This window comes from Myotis davidii, unplaced genomic scaffold (assembly GCF_000327345.1).
Source record: "Myotis davidii unplaced genomic scaffold, ASM32734v1 scaffold393, whole genome shotgun sequence".
In the NCBI taxonomy this organism is placed as follows: domain Eukaryota; kingdom Metazoa; phylum Chordata; class Mammalia; order Chiroptera; family Vespertilionidae; genus Myotis; species Myotis davidii.
The window spans coordinates 870,423-888,946 of NW_006285913.1; the positions used below are offsets into that span (position 1 = coordinate 870,423).

The 18,524-nt window shown below is 37.8% G+C and overlaps 1 protein-coding gene and 1 long non-coding RNA gene across 5 annotated transcripts in view; one reads left to right on the top strand and one right to left on the bottom strand.

Annotated features, from left to right (window-relative positions):
- The first annotated feature begins 210 nt into the window (after positions 1 to 210).
- Positions 211 to 2,937, top strand: LOC102751947. Its single transcript, XR_435303.2, has 4 exons — positions 211 to 336; positions 2,227 to 2,332; positions 2,610 to 2,671; positions 2,791 to 2,937. It is a non-coding gene; the product is annotated as an uncharacterized LOC102751947 (long non-coding RNA).
- Positions 2,938 to 3,832: 895 nt separating this feature from the next.
- The window catches only part of MCMDC2 (minichromosome maintenance domain containing 2), a 33,840-nt gene continuing 19,148 nt past the window's right edge, over positions 3,833 to 18,524 (bottom strand). For all 4 annotated transcript variants that reach the window (XM_015559553.1, XM_015559552.1, XM_006756912.2 and 1 more), the window contains 3 exons: positions 16,434 to 16,576; positions 12,111 to 12,220; positions 3,833 to 5,390 (listed from right to left, as the gene is read on the bottom strand). In XM_015559553.1, coding sequence (XP_015415039.1) covers positions 5,224 to 5,390; positions 12,111 to 12,220; positions 16,434 to 16,576 — 420 coding nt within the window. In that variant the 3' untranslated portion in view covers positions 3,833 to 5,223. The remainder of the gene's footprint in view (positions 5,391 to 12,110; positions 12,221 to 16,433; positions 16,577 to 18,524) is intronic.

Consider the following 18,524-nt stretch of genomic DNA (forward strand, 5'->3'; position numbering starts at 1 on the left):
GCCTCTCTGAGAGTTCCACAAGCCCCCAACATGAACCTGGTCTGTGTGTCACGCCACCGGAAGCCAAGAGGCCCCGGAAGGAGGCGAGGTCCAGGCCACGCCCCCACACCGCCTCGCGCTCAGCCGCTGCTCGGTCCTCCGGCGCGCGCGACGCTGGCAGGGGCGGGGCTAATTCAGGAAGGGGCGGGGCCATCGGATGGCCTTAGAGCCCGCAACGGCCGCGAGCTTCCTTTTCCGTCGGCGCCGGACGGAGGAGTCCGCGCGGGCTGCCATCGGCCATGCGGTTGTTGGTGGTCGGGGAGAAGCGCCCGCGGGCGCGTCGCCGGGCTTTTCCAGGTGGGAGTCTCGGCGATTTCAGTTGCTCCTCTCTCTCTCTGCGGGGAACCCGACCCCTTGTGGCTGCCCACACCCGCCTTAGGGCCTGCAGCTCTCGGGTCCTGCTCCCGGGGCCTCCATTCCGGGAGTCTCTGCCCCTTGCCCAGGGTGCGGCCTCTGCCCTCACCCCCAGTTGGCGCGGCCACGAGCTTTCTTCCACGCCATCTGCTCTGTCGCATTTTGTGAGTAACCACCTGCGAGTTTTAACGGACCCTTCTCTTAGTCAACGCCGGTTTCGGCGGTTCTCCGCTCATAAACTAGGCCTGTGATTCGGTTGGATCCGAGGCGGGGGAAGGTACGGCCAGGGGCTTGGTGCCCCGCCCGGGCCTTCTCTGGGCCCTTTAGTCGGTGTCCCCGGTGAAGCTGTGTCACTGTGCGGCCTGGAAGGTGTCAGGTCTCTAATCGGCGGCACAGCCTTCGAACGCGGGAGGGATTCTTCTCTCTCAGATGTAAGACCCTTACTTGTACTCTGATTTTATTTTTAATTGTTAAGAGCACAGTTTACCTATTGACATTAACAGTTATGGTCCGGACACAGTAGAGCTGCTTACCGCGTTTGTTCTGGATCTTCTTTTCTAGGTAGAATCTAAAAGTTGAAGTTGGAGAACAATATGTTGTGTATAGAGGAGGCTTAGGCCTAAAATGCCTACTCTACTTTCGGTGATGGCGTTTACTTACGATGTCTGTTTCTGCACGTAATACAGAAGAAACTGGCCAACAGCTGGGAGACCATGTTGCCTGTTGAAGAAAAGCGAGTTATAAATGCCTCATCGATGAGACTTGGTGTACAATGTGGGTTATTTTTCCTCTCCCCAAATGTAAAACACACTGCTTCACCCGGAACAATCTAACAGGACAAGTGTGATGGGTTAAAGTAGATCATCCTTACGGAGGCCGGGCAGTTGTCAGTAGTTCCTATGCATCATATATTAAACTGAAATTTCCCCAGTCACAGTTATTCATAACCAGTAGTCTGTTCCTCGTATTGATTATGTGAAATATTTCAGCATTTCAAGACCTGAAAATGATAAATTGTTTTGCAGGGCCCCACATTTGATGTGCTTTCATAAATCATTTCCAGTAGCTGTCTGGTTCAACGATTTATCCTCTGCTAGGACAAGGTCTGTGGGCCTAGCCATGCCCTTGCTGTATCTCAGTGACTTTTCAGGCAACTTGGGATTTAATTACAGAACTGTGTCCGATAATGATGCCGACAAAATGTAACTGCTCTAAAACCAGATTAGATTTGCCATTGTAATGCTCTTAGTTGGGAGGTCTGCACACTTGATTTAATATATCTGACCTTTAACCTGGCTCATCCTCGTCAAACTCAGAGACAGAAAAGCAATGGCTGGGTACTCATTAGCACCATCATGGCTTAAAGTCGATACTGCCACGGTAAAGAATATAAATTTATCCGCCATTTCCCCCACCCCTGATAATGAGTCCATTTCCAGCTTGGAATTATTAAGGTCTAATTAGTCAGAAGGACTAACATTCTCAAATCATTGTAGAAATTAAATTTTAGGTTTATCGGTTTTGATTATCATAAAGGTAGAATTAAGCAGCAAGTACATTCTTGTGTTCCATTAGAGATATGTTAAACAAAAAATAGAAATTACTCCACAACATGGTCTCAGTATTAGTGGTTTTTAAAAACTGGTCAGGAGAATTTACATACTGGAGGGAAAGTATGTTAGTAATTCCCTTATTTGTGGAAAGTGATTGTCCTTGAGGTGGCAGGCAACTGGTTCCTGATAAGGAAAAAAACTAGAACAGGACCCTTCCTGCATATAAGATGCTAAGCATGCAAGTACAAATAAAAATTTACAACAAAATATTAATTTACAGATGCAACAGAGCCTATGAGTTGAAGATGAATGAAGGTTATTATGAATGTTTTCCAGAAACTTGACAGGATGACTAAACCCCCAGGAGAACGACGGCATGTAACAAGGTACCAAAGGTTACTGTTAAATTGCATGGGGGTTTTAATGTACTTGTGGTTTTGTTCTGAAGAACAGTACCGAAAATGTTGGATACATTTTTGACATGGAAAGGTTTAATAACTGGCACAATGATGACTTAAATTACTTTTTGCCGTTTACCCAGCTGAGGGTTTCTTTGAAGAAATCATTTTAAGACTGAGTTGCCAGTTATCTATTGATTATGTGAATTCAGCTATAATGCAATTTTTTTACTAAAATCAGTGAAATGTTCTTTTCAACATATAGGTAACTGCAAGTGAATGACCAAGTTCTTAGCTGTGGTGTTTAAAAATTCTTCATTGCTTCAGGTAAGCAATTATGATTTGTCAAGCATCTACTGATAATTAAAAGGGGCTGGGACCATATCCAGTTGCCTTTGTTAGGTACAAAATGATTTTCACTATTGGTTTCTGATTTTTCCCCCCAGGTGTGGCCTGTGACATTTTTGGAAGGAAAAGCAAAGAATTGGTCAAGAAGATAAGAACTGGAACAAATGATGAAAAGTAATATTTTATTTAACAATGATCAATAAAATTGTATAGAAAATCACAATAAAGTTATTATAGAAAACACACGTTTGAATACTTTTAATTGATGAGCATTAAAACCTGTTTTCTTTAAAACATCAAATCTTTAAACCACTCCATTCTCATAGTCATTAGTCGGACTTGTTTTTTACATACTGGAGGGATAGCATGTTAATCCCCTATTTGTGGAAAGTGATTGTCCTTGAGATGGCAGGCAACTGGGGAGGTTTCTTAGAACCTCCAGTTCTTATACCCTTTCTTGCCCTTAGCAGTGGTTCTCAACCTTCTGGCCCTTTAAATACAGTTCCCCATGTTGTGACCCAACCATGAAATTATTTTCTTGCTACTTCATAACTAATGTTGCTACTGTTATGAATCGTAATGTAAATATCTGATCTGCAGGGTGGTCTTAGGCGACCCCTGTGAAAGGGTCGTTCGACCACCAATGGGGTTGGGACCCACAGGTTGAGAACCGCTGCCTTAAGGGGATTTCTGGGGAGGCCCTAATCACTGTATACTAGAGGCCCTCCCTTCAGACCTGTTCTCTGTTCTATCTGGAATGATATAATCCTAAGAGACATAGCCTCAGTTACCCACAGTCCAAAAAGATTACATGGGAAAATCCAGAAATAATTCCTAAGTTTTACAATTGCACGCAGTTCTAAGGAATGAGAATCATTCTTTTATCCAGTGTAGCTGCACTGTACATTACCTGTTAGCTATTTTGTGTTATATTAGACCTGTTATTGTGCCTAATTGAGCTTTATCATAGGTACATAGAGGGAAAATGCTACTATTCATGCTTTCAGGTATCCACTTGGGGTCTTGGAATATATTCCACGGATGAGGACAAGTATAGTTGGAAACTCCCTAATGCATTGCCCCTCACAACTAAAGGCTTCACCTGTAATGTACAAGTTTTAATTTGCTTTTCTCTTTGTGAACAAAAAAGTAATCACAATCCCAGTACAAGTAATTAAGGAAAATGGGGGCTGGGCAGTCCAGTCTTCCTAGGACTTGAGAATTTATGAAAATTCTAAGAATGAACTCAGTTCCTGCCTGGGTGAAAATTTAAATCTTGTTTTCCTCTATTGAGTCTCATAATACCTTGTTTTTAATTAGGATTATAATTTCATGATGGAAAGGTAAACAGTACAAAATGTATATGGCAACGTTTAGAATCTGCATGAGGTGACATCTGAAAATCCCCTCTCAAATAACACGTTATTGTAAAATAGAGGGCATTTTGTGGGTCTTAGTTTTATAAAATATTTGGCCATCTCAGAACCAGAAAAATAAGGTCTTGACATTATAGGATTGTACTATGTACTTTTTAAAACAACTGCCTTATGAAAATTGGCACCAGTAGATACTCAGTATTGTTGAATGAGTAGGAAATAGTGAATGATTTGTCAAAGTCATATCAAGAATGAGAACTATCCACTTTATGGCTAAACTCAGACCAATTTCTAAAGAATAAATGTATGGTGGTATCTTGGTTAATAAGATGGCAAATTTCAGGTGACTTCTTTTTAGTGAGTAAAATTAAAGTTTTGAAAAATGAAAAGGATTTGGGGATTTTATAAGAAGTATATTTTCTGATCTCCCCCTCTCCTCCCTAAAAAAAAAAGTATATTTTCTCATGGTGTCTCCCTTTTCAGAGCAGGTATCTGCCCTCTAAAAATGAAGAAGTAAGTTGGTTTCTTTGTTTTCTAGTACCTTCTTTATAACCATTTAGGTTTAAACAACCAACCAATTACTTGCTTGATTTGACTTAAATTCCTTTTTGTTTAACCTGGCTTATACAAAAATGGAAATTTCAAGGCTTTTCCTGACTCCATAAAACTATGTAATGAACATGTCAATATCTAGTAAAACACAAAGTCCTTAAATTTGAGACATGTGGTTATATCAATTGTTAATTTACTCAATGTGTCAGTTTTAAAGTGCAAGAGAAAACCATTTAATTTGAAGGTACTCTCATTTAAAGTGCTATTGCCATCTTGTGACAAGTGGAGGGAACTACATAGAAGTTACCATTTTTTACATTGCTTAACTTGCAACATTCAGTATTTTTATCTTGCCCACTGGTATACTGGGCTAGCCAGAGTTGTTCTTTTCTTTGTTTTTTATAAGATTCTCCTAAGTTTTAAATTTCTGCTGTTGGCTTTGTGATTTGAATTAGTGTTTATTAGCATTAATTTGAAGAAACCATATTTTGTATTTTTAAGGTGGCATTCTAATATAACTTCTATATACAATACCTGAAGGATTACTTCAATATCACATTCCTACTGCTGAAGTAGGAATGAAGAAAAATTTCCTCAGATTGCCTATTCATCGCTAGCGAAAACAGCTGTCCCAGGTCCATATGTGGCAATAAATTGTAGGAGCTGTTGTTGGCACTGAGTCAGATAGATATCCCTTTGTTCTAAATATTCTTCATTATATAGTTCGAATGGAAATACTGCATTTGGAGCAACACAAAATACAGTGGCCCCTAAGAAAAGAAGGAAAAAAGCGTAAATGAGAAATACTACTTAAAATGCTAAATATGAAATAACATTTTCAACAAAGTAGTGAAAGTTTTATAATTAAGTTCTGACCTATTTAATAGGGTATTTCAATAAGCACTTGAATCTGACTTTTTTTGAGACCCAGTAATGTTCAGTAAATTTATACACTGGTACCAGGGCCAATGGAAGACATGTTTACATTTTAAAGTTTGGAAACTAGAAATCTGCCTTATATTGCACTAGTCATTCTACTTTTGAAGCTGACTGGTGGTGTAAGTAGGTGGGGTATTAAAAGGTAGGGAAACACTAGTATTTATTTGATAAAGGTTAAGTTGATCGAGGCTAAAGACATTGCACATTTCACAATTATTAAGAACCGTTGACATAAAGACAAACCTATGCAATGTAATAGGAGTCTAGAAATATCCCCTCACATATATCATTAAATGATTTTGAACAAGGGTTCAATAGGGAAAGGACAGGCTTTACAACAAATGGTGCTAGGAAAATTATATCCACTTGCAAAAGAATGAAGTTGGTCCCTTCCCTTACATCATACAAAATTAAAAATTAACTCAATAAATCCAAGAACTAAAACGGCAAAACCCTAAGAAAATAACACTGGGGAAATGCTTCATAACATTTGATTCAGCAATGTATTCTAGGACAACACCAAAAGCACAGGCAACAAAAGAGATAAACCATATTGAAATAAAATTTGTATACATCAAAAGAAAAAAAAAGAGAAAAGGCAACACTTTTCACTTGAGTTGACATTTCTCCACAAAGATACACAAATGGTCAATAAGCCCATAAAAAGATGCTCAACATCACTAATCATTAGAAAAATGGAGCCCTGGCCAGTTTGCTAAGTGGTTAGCAGGGGTGGGCAAACTTTTTGACTCGAGGGCCACAATGGGTTCTTAAACTGGACCGGAGGGCCGGAACAAAAGCATGGATGGAGTATTTGTGTGAACTAATATAAATTCAAAGTAAACATCATTACATAAAAGGGTACGGTCTTTTTTTTCAATAGTTTTATTCATTTCAAACGGGCCGAATCCGGCCCGCGGGCCATAAGTTTGCCAACAGCTGGGTTAGAGTGTCAACCCTTGACTGGTTTGATTCCCCATCAAGGATACGTACCTCAGTTGTAGGTTCGATACCCAGCCCTGGTCAGAGTGTGTGTGGGAGTCAACCAATCTATGTGTCTCTCTTACACTGATGTTTCTCTCCTTTCTCTCACTCTAAAAATCAATGAAAAAATATCCTCCAGTCAGGATTAAAAAATAATTAAAAAATGTAAATCAAGCCATAATGTGATACCACCTCATACCCACAGGACGATTACTCTCAGAAACAAAAGGCCTGGCTGGTATGGCTCAGTGGTTGAAGATCTATCTAAGCACAAGGTGGTTGCTGATTCCATCCTGGTCAGGGCAAATGCCTGGGTTGTGGGCCCCATCCCCAGCGAGGGACGCTCAGGAGGCAGCCTATTGATGTTGATGTTTCTCTCTCTCATTGATGTTTCTATGTATATCTCCCTCTCCTCTCCTCTCTCTCTAAAAATCAAAAACATTTTTTAAAAAGAAAAGAAACTGGAACTCTTGTACACTGTTGGTGGGAATGTAAAATGATGCAACCCTTATAGAAAACAGTATGTCAATTCATAAAAATAAATAAACACAGTTACTATACAACCCAACAATTCCCTTTGGTTATATACCCAAAAGAATTGAAAACAAGGTCTCAAATATTTGTGTACTTATGTTCATAGCAGCATTATTTACAATAGCCAAAGGTGGAAAGCACCTTAAGTGTCCATTGATGGATGAATGGATAAACAAAATGTGGCAGTCTTAAACAGAAAGGAAATTCTACTGCATGCTACAACATGGATGAATCTTGAAGACATTAATTATATTACGTGAACTAAGCCAAACAAAATAGGACAAATATAAGATTTCACTTATATGAGGTACCTAGAGATAGGGAGAAGGAGAGAATTGGGAGTTATTGTTTAATGGATATGAAATTTCAGTTTGGAAAAATGAGATGGATGGTGGCAACAATATGAATGTATTTAACAGCACTGAACTGTACATTTAAAAATGATTAAGACAGTTTTTTAAAATATATTTTATTGATTTTTTACAGAGAGGAAGGGAGAGAGTTAGAAACATCGATGAGAGAGAAATATCGATCAGCTGCCTCCTGCACATCTCCTACTGGGGATGTGCCCGCAATCCAGGTACATGCCCTTGACCGGAATCGAACCTGGGACCCCCCAGTCCACAGGCCGACGCTCTATCCACTGAGCCAAACCGGTTTTGGCAAGACAGTTTTTTAAAAAATATTTTTATTGATTTCAGAAAGGAGGGGAGAGGAAGAGAGAGATAGAAGCATCAATGATGACAGGGAATCATTGATTGGCTGCCTCCTGCACACCCCCTACTGGGGATGGGGCCTGCAACCCAGGCACGTGCCCTTGACCCCCTTGACCGGGATCAAACCTGGGACCCGTCAGTCTGCAGGCCTACGCTTTATGCACTGAGCCAAACTGGCTAGGGCAAGACAGTTTTATATTATGTATATTTCATCACGATTTAAAAAAAAATCTTAACTATAACATAGGAGTTAAGCTCTTAAATTGTTTCATTGAATGAGTACCTGTAAATGTGCCTGGCCAGGAGTACAATTACTAGCCAAGCTGACAATGCCTACCTTCCTAGAGCTGTCTGTCATCAGTAAACACTTCTATAGCCTCAGACTTTGGGGACTGCTCCCTTTCCTGCTTTACCTTACCTGAAACCTGCTGTTCTCGAGAACACTGCTTTCCTTGTGGCTCTTTAAGGTGAAGGTGCTTTTCTCAAACACCCCACATGCCCTCGTATCATAAGACTGAGTCAGTGCCTAACTTGCTGCCCTTTTGCTGTTTTCAGACCATTTTTGCCCCTGTTTTCCTCTTGATACAAATCTTTCTTTCTTTAATGCTCAATTCCACCTGGGCTTTGTCAGCCCTTCTCCATCCAGTCAACTCAACAACCAGCTCTCAGCCCTTGGCTCACAATCTTCATCTTTTCCACAATATCTGCCATTCAACTATTTTCATGTGAAAGGCCCACTTAGCTCCTGACCTCCCTTCATCCTAACCTTTCCCCCTCCACCTTCACCACGCACATTCTCAAGGTTATAGGAAACTGATATTACCAGAAACTTTAAAGTCATTAATTCAAATGTCCTGCTCCCTTGCACCATCTCCTATGCTTCTCACAGTGACCTCCAATCTTCCTTCAATTCACTTCCCTCTTTCAACCAGTTTGAGTCCCTCCCTTGCCAATGCAACACTCTGCCACGCTTATCTATCAAAACCTCAACTCTGTATGAACCCAACCATTTACTTTGTGCCTGCATTCAGGCTGCTAGACTGAAAATCACAAATGTAATTAGCATTTCTAGGTTTTACTTTATATGAATCACAGAAATCTCAAATGGGTACATGCATTGCCTGTCAACCCTGCTGAGTTTCTCTAGCACACTTGCTCTTCTATTCCTCACAACATATCTGTCCTGACGGTTCTTAAGTTATATTTCTAGGTTAGAATTCTCTTCTAAACTCCATATTCTTATACCTGTCTACTAATATCTCTGTATGATGTCTCAAACTTATATTTATACTTTGATTTTTCTCTCAAATCTTTTTCTCTTTCTTCCCAGTCTTGGTAAATGGCACCATGATCCACTTAGTTTCTCAAGGCAGAAACCTGGGAGTTTTCCTTGATTCCTACCTCTCTCAGCTAACCCAACTCATAAATCTAGTTTATGAGTACAACCTATTGGTTTCTGCATCCAAGAAAAATGTCCCTGAGTATGGATGATTTTCCTGCTATGTTTAAAGTAACAAGTAAGGAGCTCTTCAACATTGTTTTTGCTTGAGACTTAAAACTGAAATTTATTATAAAAACAAAAAGTAAAGGAAAAAATCTTCACATAGCTTTATTTCCCTCAACAAATGTTTTCTTAAATGCTTTAAAAAAGTCTTGACAAAATAGTTTTCAAGTGAAAATAACCATATTCTACTATAGGAGTACTTAATACTATATAATGTTATAGATTTTAAATTCAAAGACACAGTGAGGGTGGGTTATAAGGAGTCATTGGGAGAAAAAAAGGGACATGTAATACTTTCAACAATAAAGATTTTTTTAAAAGACACATTTTTGTCTTCTTACTGAAATCTAGTAGTGTCTTAGATGACTTTGTTGTTATATCTTAGTAAAATTGGCAGCATTTTTCTTTATGGTACATAAAGAATGTGTCTTGGATTTTAACAATTATGTTTTAAATACATTTTAAGAGAAGAATTTAAAGATACATTAAATTGCCCAGCAGGTGTGGCTCAGCAGTTGAGGGTTGACCCAGGAACCAAGAGGTCACTGGTTCAATTCCCATGGTCAGGGCATATGCCCGAGTTGTGGGCTCGATCCCCAGTGTGGGGCATGCAGGAGACAGCCAATTAATGATTCTCTCTCATTGACATTTCTCTCTCTCCCTCTCCCTTCCTCTCTGAAATCAATGAAAATATATTTTAAAAATAAGATAAAGAAAATTAAAAATAAATATCCTTCCTCTTATTTAGTATTGGTTGGGAATCAGGTAAGTAAAACTAATTCAAGATGATAATTTACCTTTTCTAGGCGTTATTATTTATCTTCCTAAGCAAGAAGGTATAAAGAATACACATATACAAATTTGCATATAATTTAGGGATTCACAAGCCCATAGAACTCTCTAAGTATCCATGGATCCTAGGTTAGGAATGTTTGACTTAGATAATTATAGAACAAATGTCTAATTTTCTAGTGCAGTGGTTCTCAACCTGTGGGTCGCGACCCCTTTGGCGGTCGATCACCCTTTCACAGGGGTCGCCTAAGACCATCCTGCATATCAGATATTTACATTACAATTCATAACAGTAACAACATTACAGTTATAAAGTAGCAACAAAAATAATTTTATGTTTGGGTCACAACATGAGGGACTGTCTTTAAAGGGCCAGAAGATTGAGAACCACTGTTCTACTGGATCTTTGCAAAAAGTTACTACAATATAAATTGAATTTAAAGCAAATTTAAGCACTATACATATACACACAGAAAAGTCAGTGTTAAAATACCCTTTTAAGTCCCAGGATTGGAACTAAAGTTTGGTTTGAAACATAGTTTATCTTATCAAAATAATGGCTCATCTAATTCAACAAAGCATTCTGTGAGTACAACTTTCTTTACTCTTACATTGAGTCCTCTTATGTTTTTATTAGCAAAACCATAATAAGCTCCATTTATTTCAAATAATTAAATGCTATAGTCATCTATATATATAAAAGGCTAAGTGTCCCTCTGACCATCCAACCGGTAGCTATGATGTGCACTGAACACCAGAGGGCAGACACTCAATGCAGGAGCTGCCATGACCCACACTGGCAGGTACCACGGACCTGGCGCTGACAAACCAACACTTGGCTTCCTTCAAGTGGGACACAGGCCCCACCACCACCCTGGAGCGACACCCCACCAAATCGCAGTCAACGCTGCCATGACCTCATAGCATAAAATGTGGCCCACAGCCCAACCCATCCCGAAAATGGTCACTGTGGGCGCCAGGTAATGACCTCACGTAGCAACGCCCGGCTTCCTCTCCCTAGCAACAACTAGCCTCCTTCCCCTTTCTTCAGCCCAGAAACACTACTTGCTTTATAGCCAGGTGCAAACATTTTACACTGTAGCCAAATGTCTGTGAAGCATGTTTCCTGTGCCTCATCTCATTTGATCCTCAGAGAAGTCCAGGAGTAGGTAGGTAGGAGACTCGGTGGAATCCTATTTTCTTTTCTTTAGCCAGAAAACGGAGATTCAGAAAGATTAGCCAGAAAAAATATAGTCAAACACTGCTACAGTTAAATATTTCACCCTTTGTTCTCCCTGAGTGATCTACAATAATCTGCTTTGTGTTGATATTTACTGTGTGTTGCTGACAATTGCCTGAAGGAGCAGCTGGGGTGCTTCACTGGGCTGGAAAAAGTTTAGCTAAGTCAGAAAGCAGGTCTAATTAAGCAAGTTTTTCGATATACATAAAGCTCTTGCTGGCACCAATCGCACATGTGTGTTTCCATCTATCATTGTCGATTGTGAATTTGGTTGACTCTTCTATTATACAGAAAGGGCGAATAGCGATATTAAAATATTTCTTCTAAGTAATTTCCTTTCAATGTGCATGAATCCATGTACAAGCCTCTAGTAGTATTATAACTAGCAATTCAGAGAAGGTGCTAAGATAATCACATTTTATTTGGCTATGTGCCTAACTCCACTGTGGGGGACTGCATGACTATTAAATGTTGCATGTTATATTAAAAGGAAGGTAAATTTAAAATCATTTCATGTATTGTATTAAGTACATTTTTTCTAGAATTACTTAAACAATGCAAAAGTTCAAGTACAGAAACAATTATGCATAATAAGGAACTTAACATCAGATAATGATACTACTATAAGCAATTAGTAAATGTTCAAATTAAAAAAGGCTTTACCTGATAAAAATTTATTAATCTTTAAAATGTTTGAAATACTATAACATTTTAATTTAACAGAGAAAAATATGTTTAAATATAATTATTTGTGCTCATCATTAATAATTTAAAAACTTACCATATTTCAATGTGAGAGATGTTTCAAATAATAAGACTGCAATTAGTACATCTTCTTTAAGCACTTTATTCCTTAAGTTCAGTCGAGCATGGGCTTCAGATAGGGAAATTCTACAAAAGAAAACTGAAGCCAATCAAAATATGCTGACAGTATAAAGATGATATATATTTAGGCAGAAACAAACCAAGATATATGTGACCATAAGCCACACATTAAAGATTAGCATATTCTTTCTTTAAAAAAAATTTAGGCCCTAGCTGGTTTTGCTCAGTGGATAGAGCAGACTGAAGGGTCCTGGGTTTGATTCCAGTCAAGGGCACCTGCCCAGATTGCGGGCTTGGTCCCCAGTGGGAGATGTGCAGGAGGCAGCCAATCAATGATTCTCATCATTGATGTTTCTATATCTCTCTCCCTCTCTCTTCCTCTCTGAAATCAATAAAAAATGTCTAAAAATAATTTAGTTTCTTTCCAAAGCATTTTTTTCTTACCAAGATGAACAGACTATTCTATAACAAGCAAGTATCCTGACTTATTATCAAAGAGTTGGTTTCCACCCTGGCTTATTGTTATTATTCTATACCCCCTCTCCCCAAATTCTGTTCAGATAAACACACAGTTGGGAAAGTTAACCTAACTAAATATCTCTTGTAGATACATCCTTAATATTTTCTTCCCAGTTCTGCATCTATTTGAAGTCCTCATAGAATCTTGAAATTTCAGTGTTGGAAGAGAACTTTGAGATTAAAGTTCAAACTCCCATCAAATTAACTGAATTTTCTCTACAACACCCAGGCTAATTATTGTCTAGTTTCTTCTGAACTTTCCCTAAAAAAAAATATATTTTTTATTGATTTTCTACAGAGAGGAAGGGAGAGAGGTAGAGAGTTAGAAACATCAATGATGAGAGAGAAACATCGATCAGCTGCCTCCTGCACATCTCCCACTGGGAACTCAAGCCCGCGACCCAGGCATGTGCCCTTGGCCAGAATCGAACCTGGGACCCTTCAGTCTGCAGGCCTGCGCCCTATCCATTGAGCCAAACCAGCCGGGCCATGCCTTCCTTTTTAAACTACTTTTGATTACCTAAAAATTTTCCCTTAAGCTCTCATTAGGTATGTATAATATACATGAATGACTGTTGGACTTGAGAATCAGAAAAACTGGGCTAAATCTCCAGAACTCACTACCTGTGTGACATTGTATAAATTATTTAATTTTGCAATTACTTTGAAGTTTAGGTATGAAATGGGGATAACAATTCACAGGAGTTTTATGATTTCAAAAATAAGGCGATTGAAAATCTTGGGACTCACCCACAAAGATTATATAAATGTGAGCTGAAATTGGTTTCACTGCAATTTCCACCCACTGGTACGTGGTTCTGTCTTCTGGGATTACAGAAAAAGCCCAATACTTCTTAAATGTGACAGCTCTTCAAATATTCAAATACAACTTTTCTAGTTGGCCCACGTTTTCTTTTCTCAAGATAAATATCCCTAGTTCCTTTAAAATGTCATAAGACATAATGTTCAGGCCCCTCACCATTCTGGCTAGTGAGCAGATTTGGATAATACTCCTTTTCAGTATAGAATGATTACAGGTATGATTTGACTAGCAGAATAGAGAGAGGCAGAACTAACATTTCCTTACTATATCAGGTATTCTATTTTTTTTTTATTGTCTAAAGTTTTATATTATGTCTCCTTTTCCCCTTATTGACTGCCCCCCCGCTGCCCCACCCAAGCCATTCCCACCCTGGGCAAGCCCACACCGCCCCAGTGTCTGTGTCCATTGGTTATGCTAATATGCTTACTATATTCTATTAATGCAACCCAAATCACAGTATTATTAACAACCATGTTATGTTGTTTACTCATATGAACCATCAAAAGAATGAAATCTAGTTTTTTTCATATTAAGCCTTATCACCCTTTCCCATCCATTCACTTGTACGAGGGAGGCTGAGATCTAACTGAGGACATTACATTACATTTATCCTATTAATTTTCTTCTTGTTAACTAAGACCATCATTCAAACCTGAGAAGAGCTCTCCAGAAGTGTTTATTTACAAATTTGATCATCATGTTCCTGCTGTCTCACCCAAGCTCCTTCTAAAAATGTTGACCAGACAGAATATGTATACAGCCTTTCAGGAAAAGAGAAGAGAGTATTGTTCAGCTCCACTTCTTTAGAAAAGCTAGGGTGGTGTTATTAGGTACCTGTCTATCTAAGTAGGAGAAAAATTCAAGGTTTATAATTCTTCTGACTAGTGGTTCATTTACTTTGCTACTTCATAACCCCCATCTCCACTCCTGGGGGTTATTTCTACAATGGGAAAAAGTAGAGCTATCATATTAAAATTAACTGTTTTATTTCTGGATCAATACAGTCAAGCATAAACTGAGGCTATATGAGTTTAAATAAAAAACATCTTTTTTACTACAGAGAAAAAACAAAATGAGAAAACATAACTTTCAAAGCTTTTAAGCTTTGAGTACTGAGTATTGATTTGAGTATAAATATTACTTCAGAAAAAGGAAAGCATTATATAATTATGTTTACCATTATAAAACATCACAGTTGATTTCTACTTTGTCTTATCTTTAGCATTTTTTTCCAGCTCTATGAAGATAAATATACCATTGGGAGAAATTAAACATATTTATCTCTTTTAGACTCCTACTTGACATTTCCTGCCAGTCCTTCACTTGTCTTATTTTATACTGCAGTTATAACAAGGTATTTATTTATTTAATGGATTACTTTACTCCTGGTCTTACTTTATAATTTATTTGAGATTATACTTTAATCTATACCAAATGAAGTAATGGTCTAGCAATAGGGGATTATTTAAACTATGATACAGTCACATTACAACACAGTGAAACTGTCATGCAACTATTAAAACAGAATGAGGTAAATATTTATGTAATGATAGTGTGATAGTATACTATATATTCCATGCATGATTCCATTTGGGCAAAAATAGAGTATCCATATGAATATATATTTATATATTATAATATACATGTATATGAATGTTTAAATAACATAGTCATCTAAAATATAAAACATACTCAAATAAATATGTATTATTATACCTCATATATTTAAATTAAATATTTGTATATGCTAGTATTTGAATGGATAATTTCTGGAAGAATACACAAAAACTGTTAACAGTGATTAAGAAATTTAAATTTGGGGTCTTGCCCATGATCAGAGTTATTATCAGAGGTAACTTTACAACCTGTCTCTAGGACAGGCAGATATGTAATTACTGAACATCCTGTGAGTGACCTTCCTCCCCCAGGAAGCTTCAAGTACCTTACTTATCCTTAGTTCAGAATGCCATAGATACTCTTTTAACTTTCCATTCCTGAGCTCCTCATGTTGTGGGATTCCTATAAGTACTATGTAATTAACTATGGTTATTTACAAAATAAATAAATAGATAAATAAATATGGTTATTTACTTTTGTTACTCTGTTTTTTTAAAAAATATATTTTATTGATTATTTTACAGAGAGGAAGGGAGAGGGATAGAGAGTTAGAAACATCGATGAGAGAGAAACATCGATCAGCTGCCTCCTGCACACACCCTACTGGGGATGTGCCCACAACCAAGGTACATGTCTGCAACCAAGGTACATGCCCTTGACCGGAATCGAACTTGGGACCCTTGAGTCCGCAGGCTGATGCTCTATCCACTGAGCCAAACCAGTTAGGGCTGTTACTATGTTTTATGTCAACTTAATTATAGACCAGCCAGAAGTATAAAGGAAATTTCTTCTTCCTGACAAATATCAACAGCCACTTTTTATAAAAATATATTTTATTGATTTTTTACAGAGAGGAAGGGAGAGAGAGAGTTAGAAACATCGATGAGAGAGAAACATCGATCAGCTGCCTCCTGCACATCTCCTACTGGGGATGTGCCCACAACCCAGGTACATGCCCTTGACCGGAATCAAACCTGGGACCCTTCAGTCCGCAGGCCGACGCTCTATCCACTGAGCCAAACCAGTTTCGGCATCACAGCCACATTTTAAAAAACAATCATTTGTATTTGAAATCCATATACTTTACACAGGGGGTCTAATAAAAATTAATTTAGTGAAAATAAATAATTGGAGGTTCAAATGATGTAACACTATAACAAAAGGAATTGTTAATTTACCTTAAATTCTCTTGGAACAAGGTACATTATAAACCAACCAACCAGCAATTAAACAAAAATCAAATGAAATAGATAAATAAGTTAATTAAGCACATCATTTAAAAGTTAATACTGGCGTTAAAATTTTACAGTGAATACCTACAAATATTTTAATGCAGATGCTGATAGTTTTGATCCACATATAGAATCTGTTCTGATTCTGCGACTTGCTAGATAATAGCCATGGACCATTCTTTCTGCCTCCAAGCTGAATTCTACATTCAAATTCTTTGCAAAAGCCAGCAGCTAAATTAAAAGTGTGAAAAATTTAAGAGACTCAGACTTTATTATATAATCTATATTACAAAAATGCAAAATATATTGTCATTTTATTTTTTAAAGTTTACAAATTTTATTTACATCGAAATTAAGTATCTGGGGCCATCCCAAAGTCATTGAGCATTTTAAATCAGAGTCTTATATTTGTAAGATTAAAGTTTACCCCAAATAACCTCTTCCTCCTTCTTGGTGCAGAAATGTTCTGTGCAACGTATTGGAATGACTTTTAAGTCTTTGTTTCCAATGGAATCAAGGCTCACTCAGAGCCTTTCACTGGGAGGGCTTCTCTCAGAAGCTCATTTCCTTTTGAACAGCTTCAATTCTTTGACAGTTTATTTCCTTATAACTTTCCCTCATTGGCCCTAGAGCTTGCTCTCCTTACCTCCCTTTCTTCCTTTTAAAGAACACAATGGAACACTAGCAATGTGGGAGGCATTGTGTTAACTACTATGAATTTGGGCCTTGGAGATTCAGTAAGATTCTGGGCCGAGAATAAGTTTTCAACATGATTATCAGTATTTTCTCTGAGTTTTATGCTTTTTTTCTTTCTGAATGATTCCCATTTTCTTAAGTCCTTATTCAATGACATAATTTCCAAACTTTTCAACAATCTTAGTTGTTTTCTGGTTTTAAAACTCATAGAAAAATTAACCATAAAAATGTTGCTATTAATTATAATCTTTATATCTTAAAGATAACTTTTTAAAAAAGGATTTGGATATGTTCTGGATTGAATATGTCCTGTCTTCTTTATTTCCTGATACTCCACAGTTCCCTCCAGACCTTTGGAACTGGATAATATTATTAACTACATCAGTAGCCCTTCTAGGTTTTATTTACCCTTTGGAGGCCCAGTCATGTGCCAACTATATCCCCCTTCAGAAAAAGACTGTTGCTCCAGCTTCTGGGAGTGCTGTCAGTATTTCACCTCTAGCTGTCAGTATTTTTCAGGGATTGCCTCAGGACAACCCATATCAAATGATTCATTGAGGTGGAAGTGGGGGAGGGTGTTGTAAACCCCTCTATTTATTAAAAAAAAAAAAAAAAAAAAGGACAAAAGGACACCTCTGATGGGTCTCCTTAGCTCCAGAGCTCACTGTGGGGCCAGTAAAGGCAATCTTTGGGCCTCTATCACAGCTTGACTCCTTCTCTGTCCAATTCTGCTTCCTCCTTCCTTGCACGGGTATTGATAGGAGAGCACTCCCTGATAAACAATGGTACACTAAAGTCCATTTCAGTCCAGGCTGCAACATATTCCATCCAATCTGTTTTGTGTGATAGGCAGATTTATCTTTTGGGGAAATCATTTTCACTATTTCACTAGTAAAGTCTGTAACTGTTCTTTCCAGTCTGACAAATCAACTATAAACTCCTTTGCATGAACTTTTCAAGGCTTATTGTAAATTTGCCAAATCCCAATCCCAGTGACTCCATAATACAATTTTTGCTCCAGTCAGGCAAGTCTTCTCATAGTTTTCCAAGCATATTCATTTCTACTTTTATGTCTTTGCTCCTATTCTTATTTCTGTTTAGCATGCCCATCCTTCCTGTCATCTAAATCTTACCTTTTCTTAAGACCCTACCAAAGTCTCATCTCCTCTATGAAATGTCCCCAACTCTTACATTCTACTTGCTATCTTCCTTTCTGAAATCCTAAAACACTTAGTGCCACCCAGTTTAGCATATAAATGATCACTTAATTGTTTCATGTATGTTATTTATACCTCAGTTAATGATACTTAAAAAAGAAAATTTGTTTCCATGAGAATTTAAAAAAATCAGAAGTAGGCTCATATATATATATATATATATATATATATATTAAAGAAAAACGTATCTATCTCTCTCATACTTACAGTAAGAACCTATGTGATCCTGTATAAATCTACTTCTCTGACTTAACTGATCATTCTTT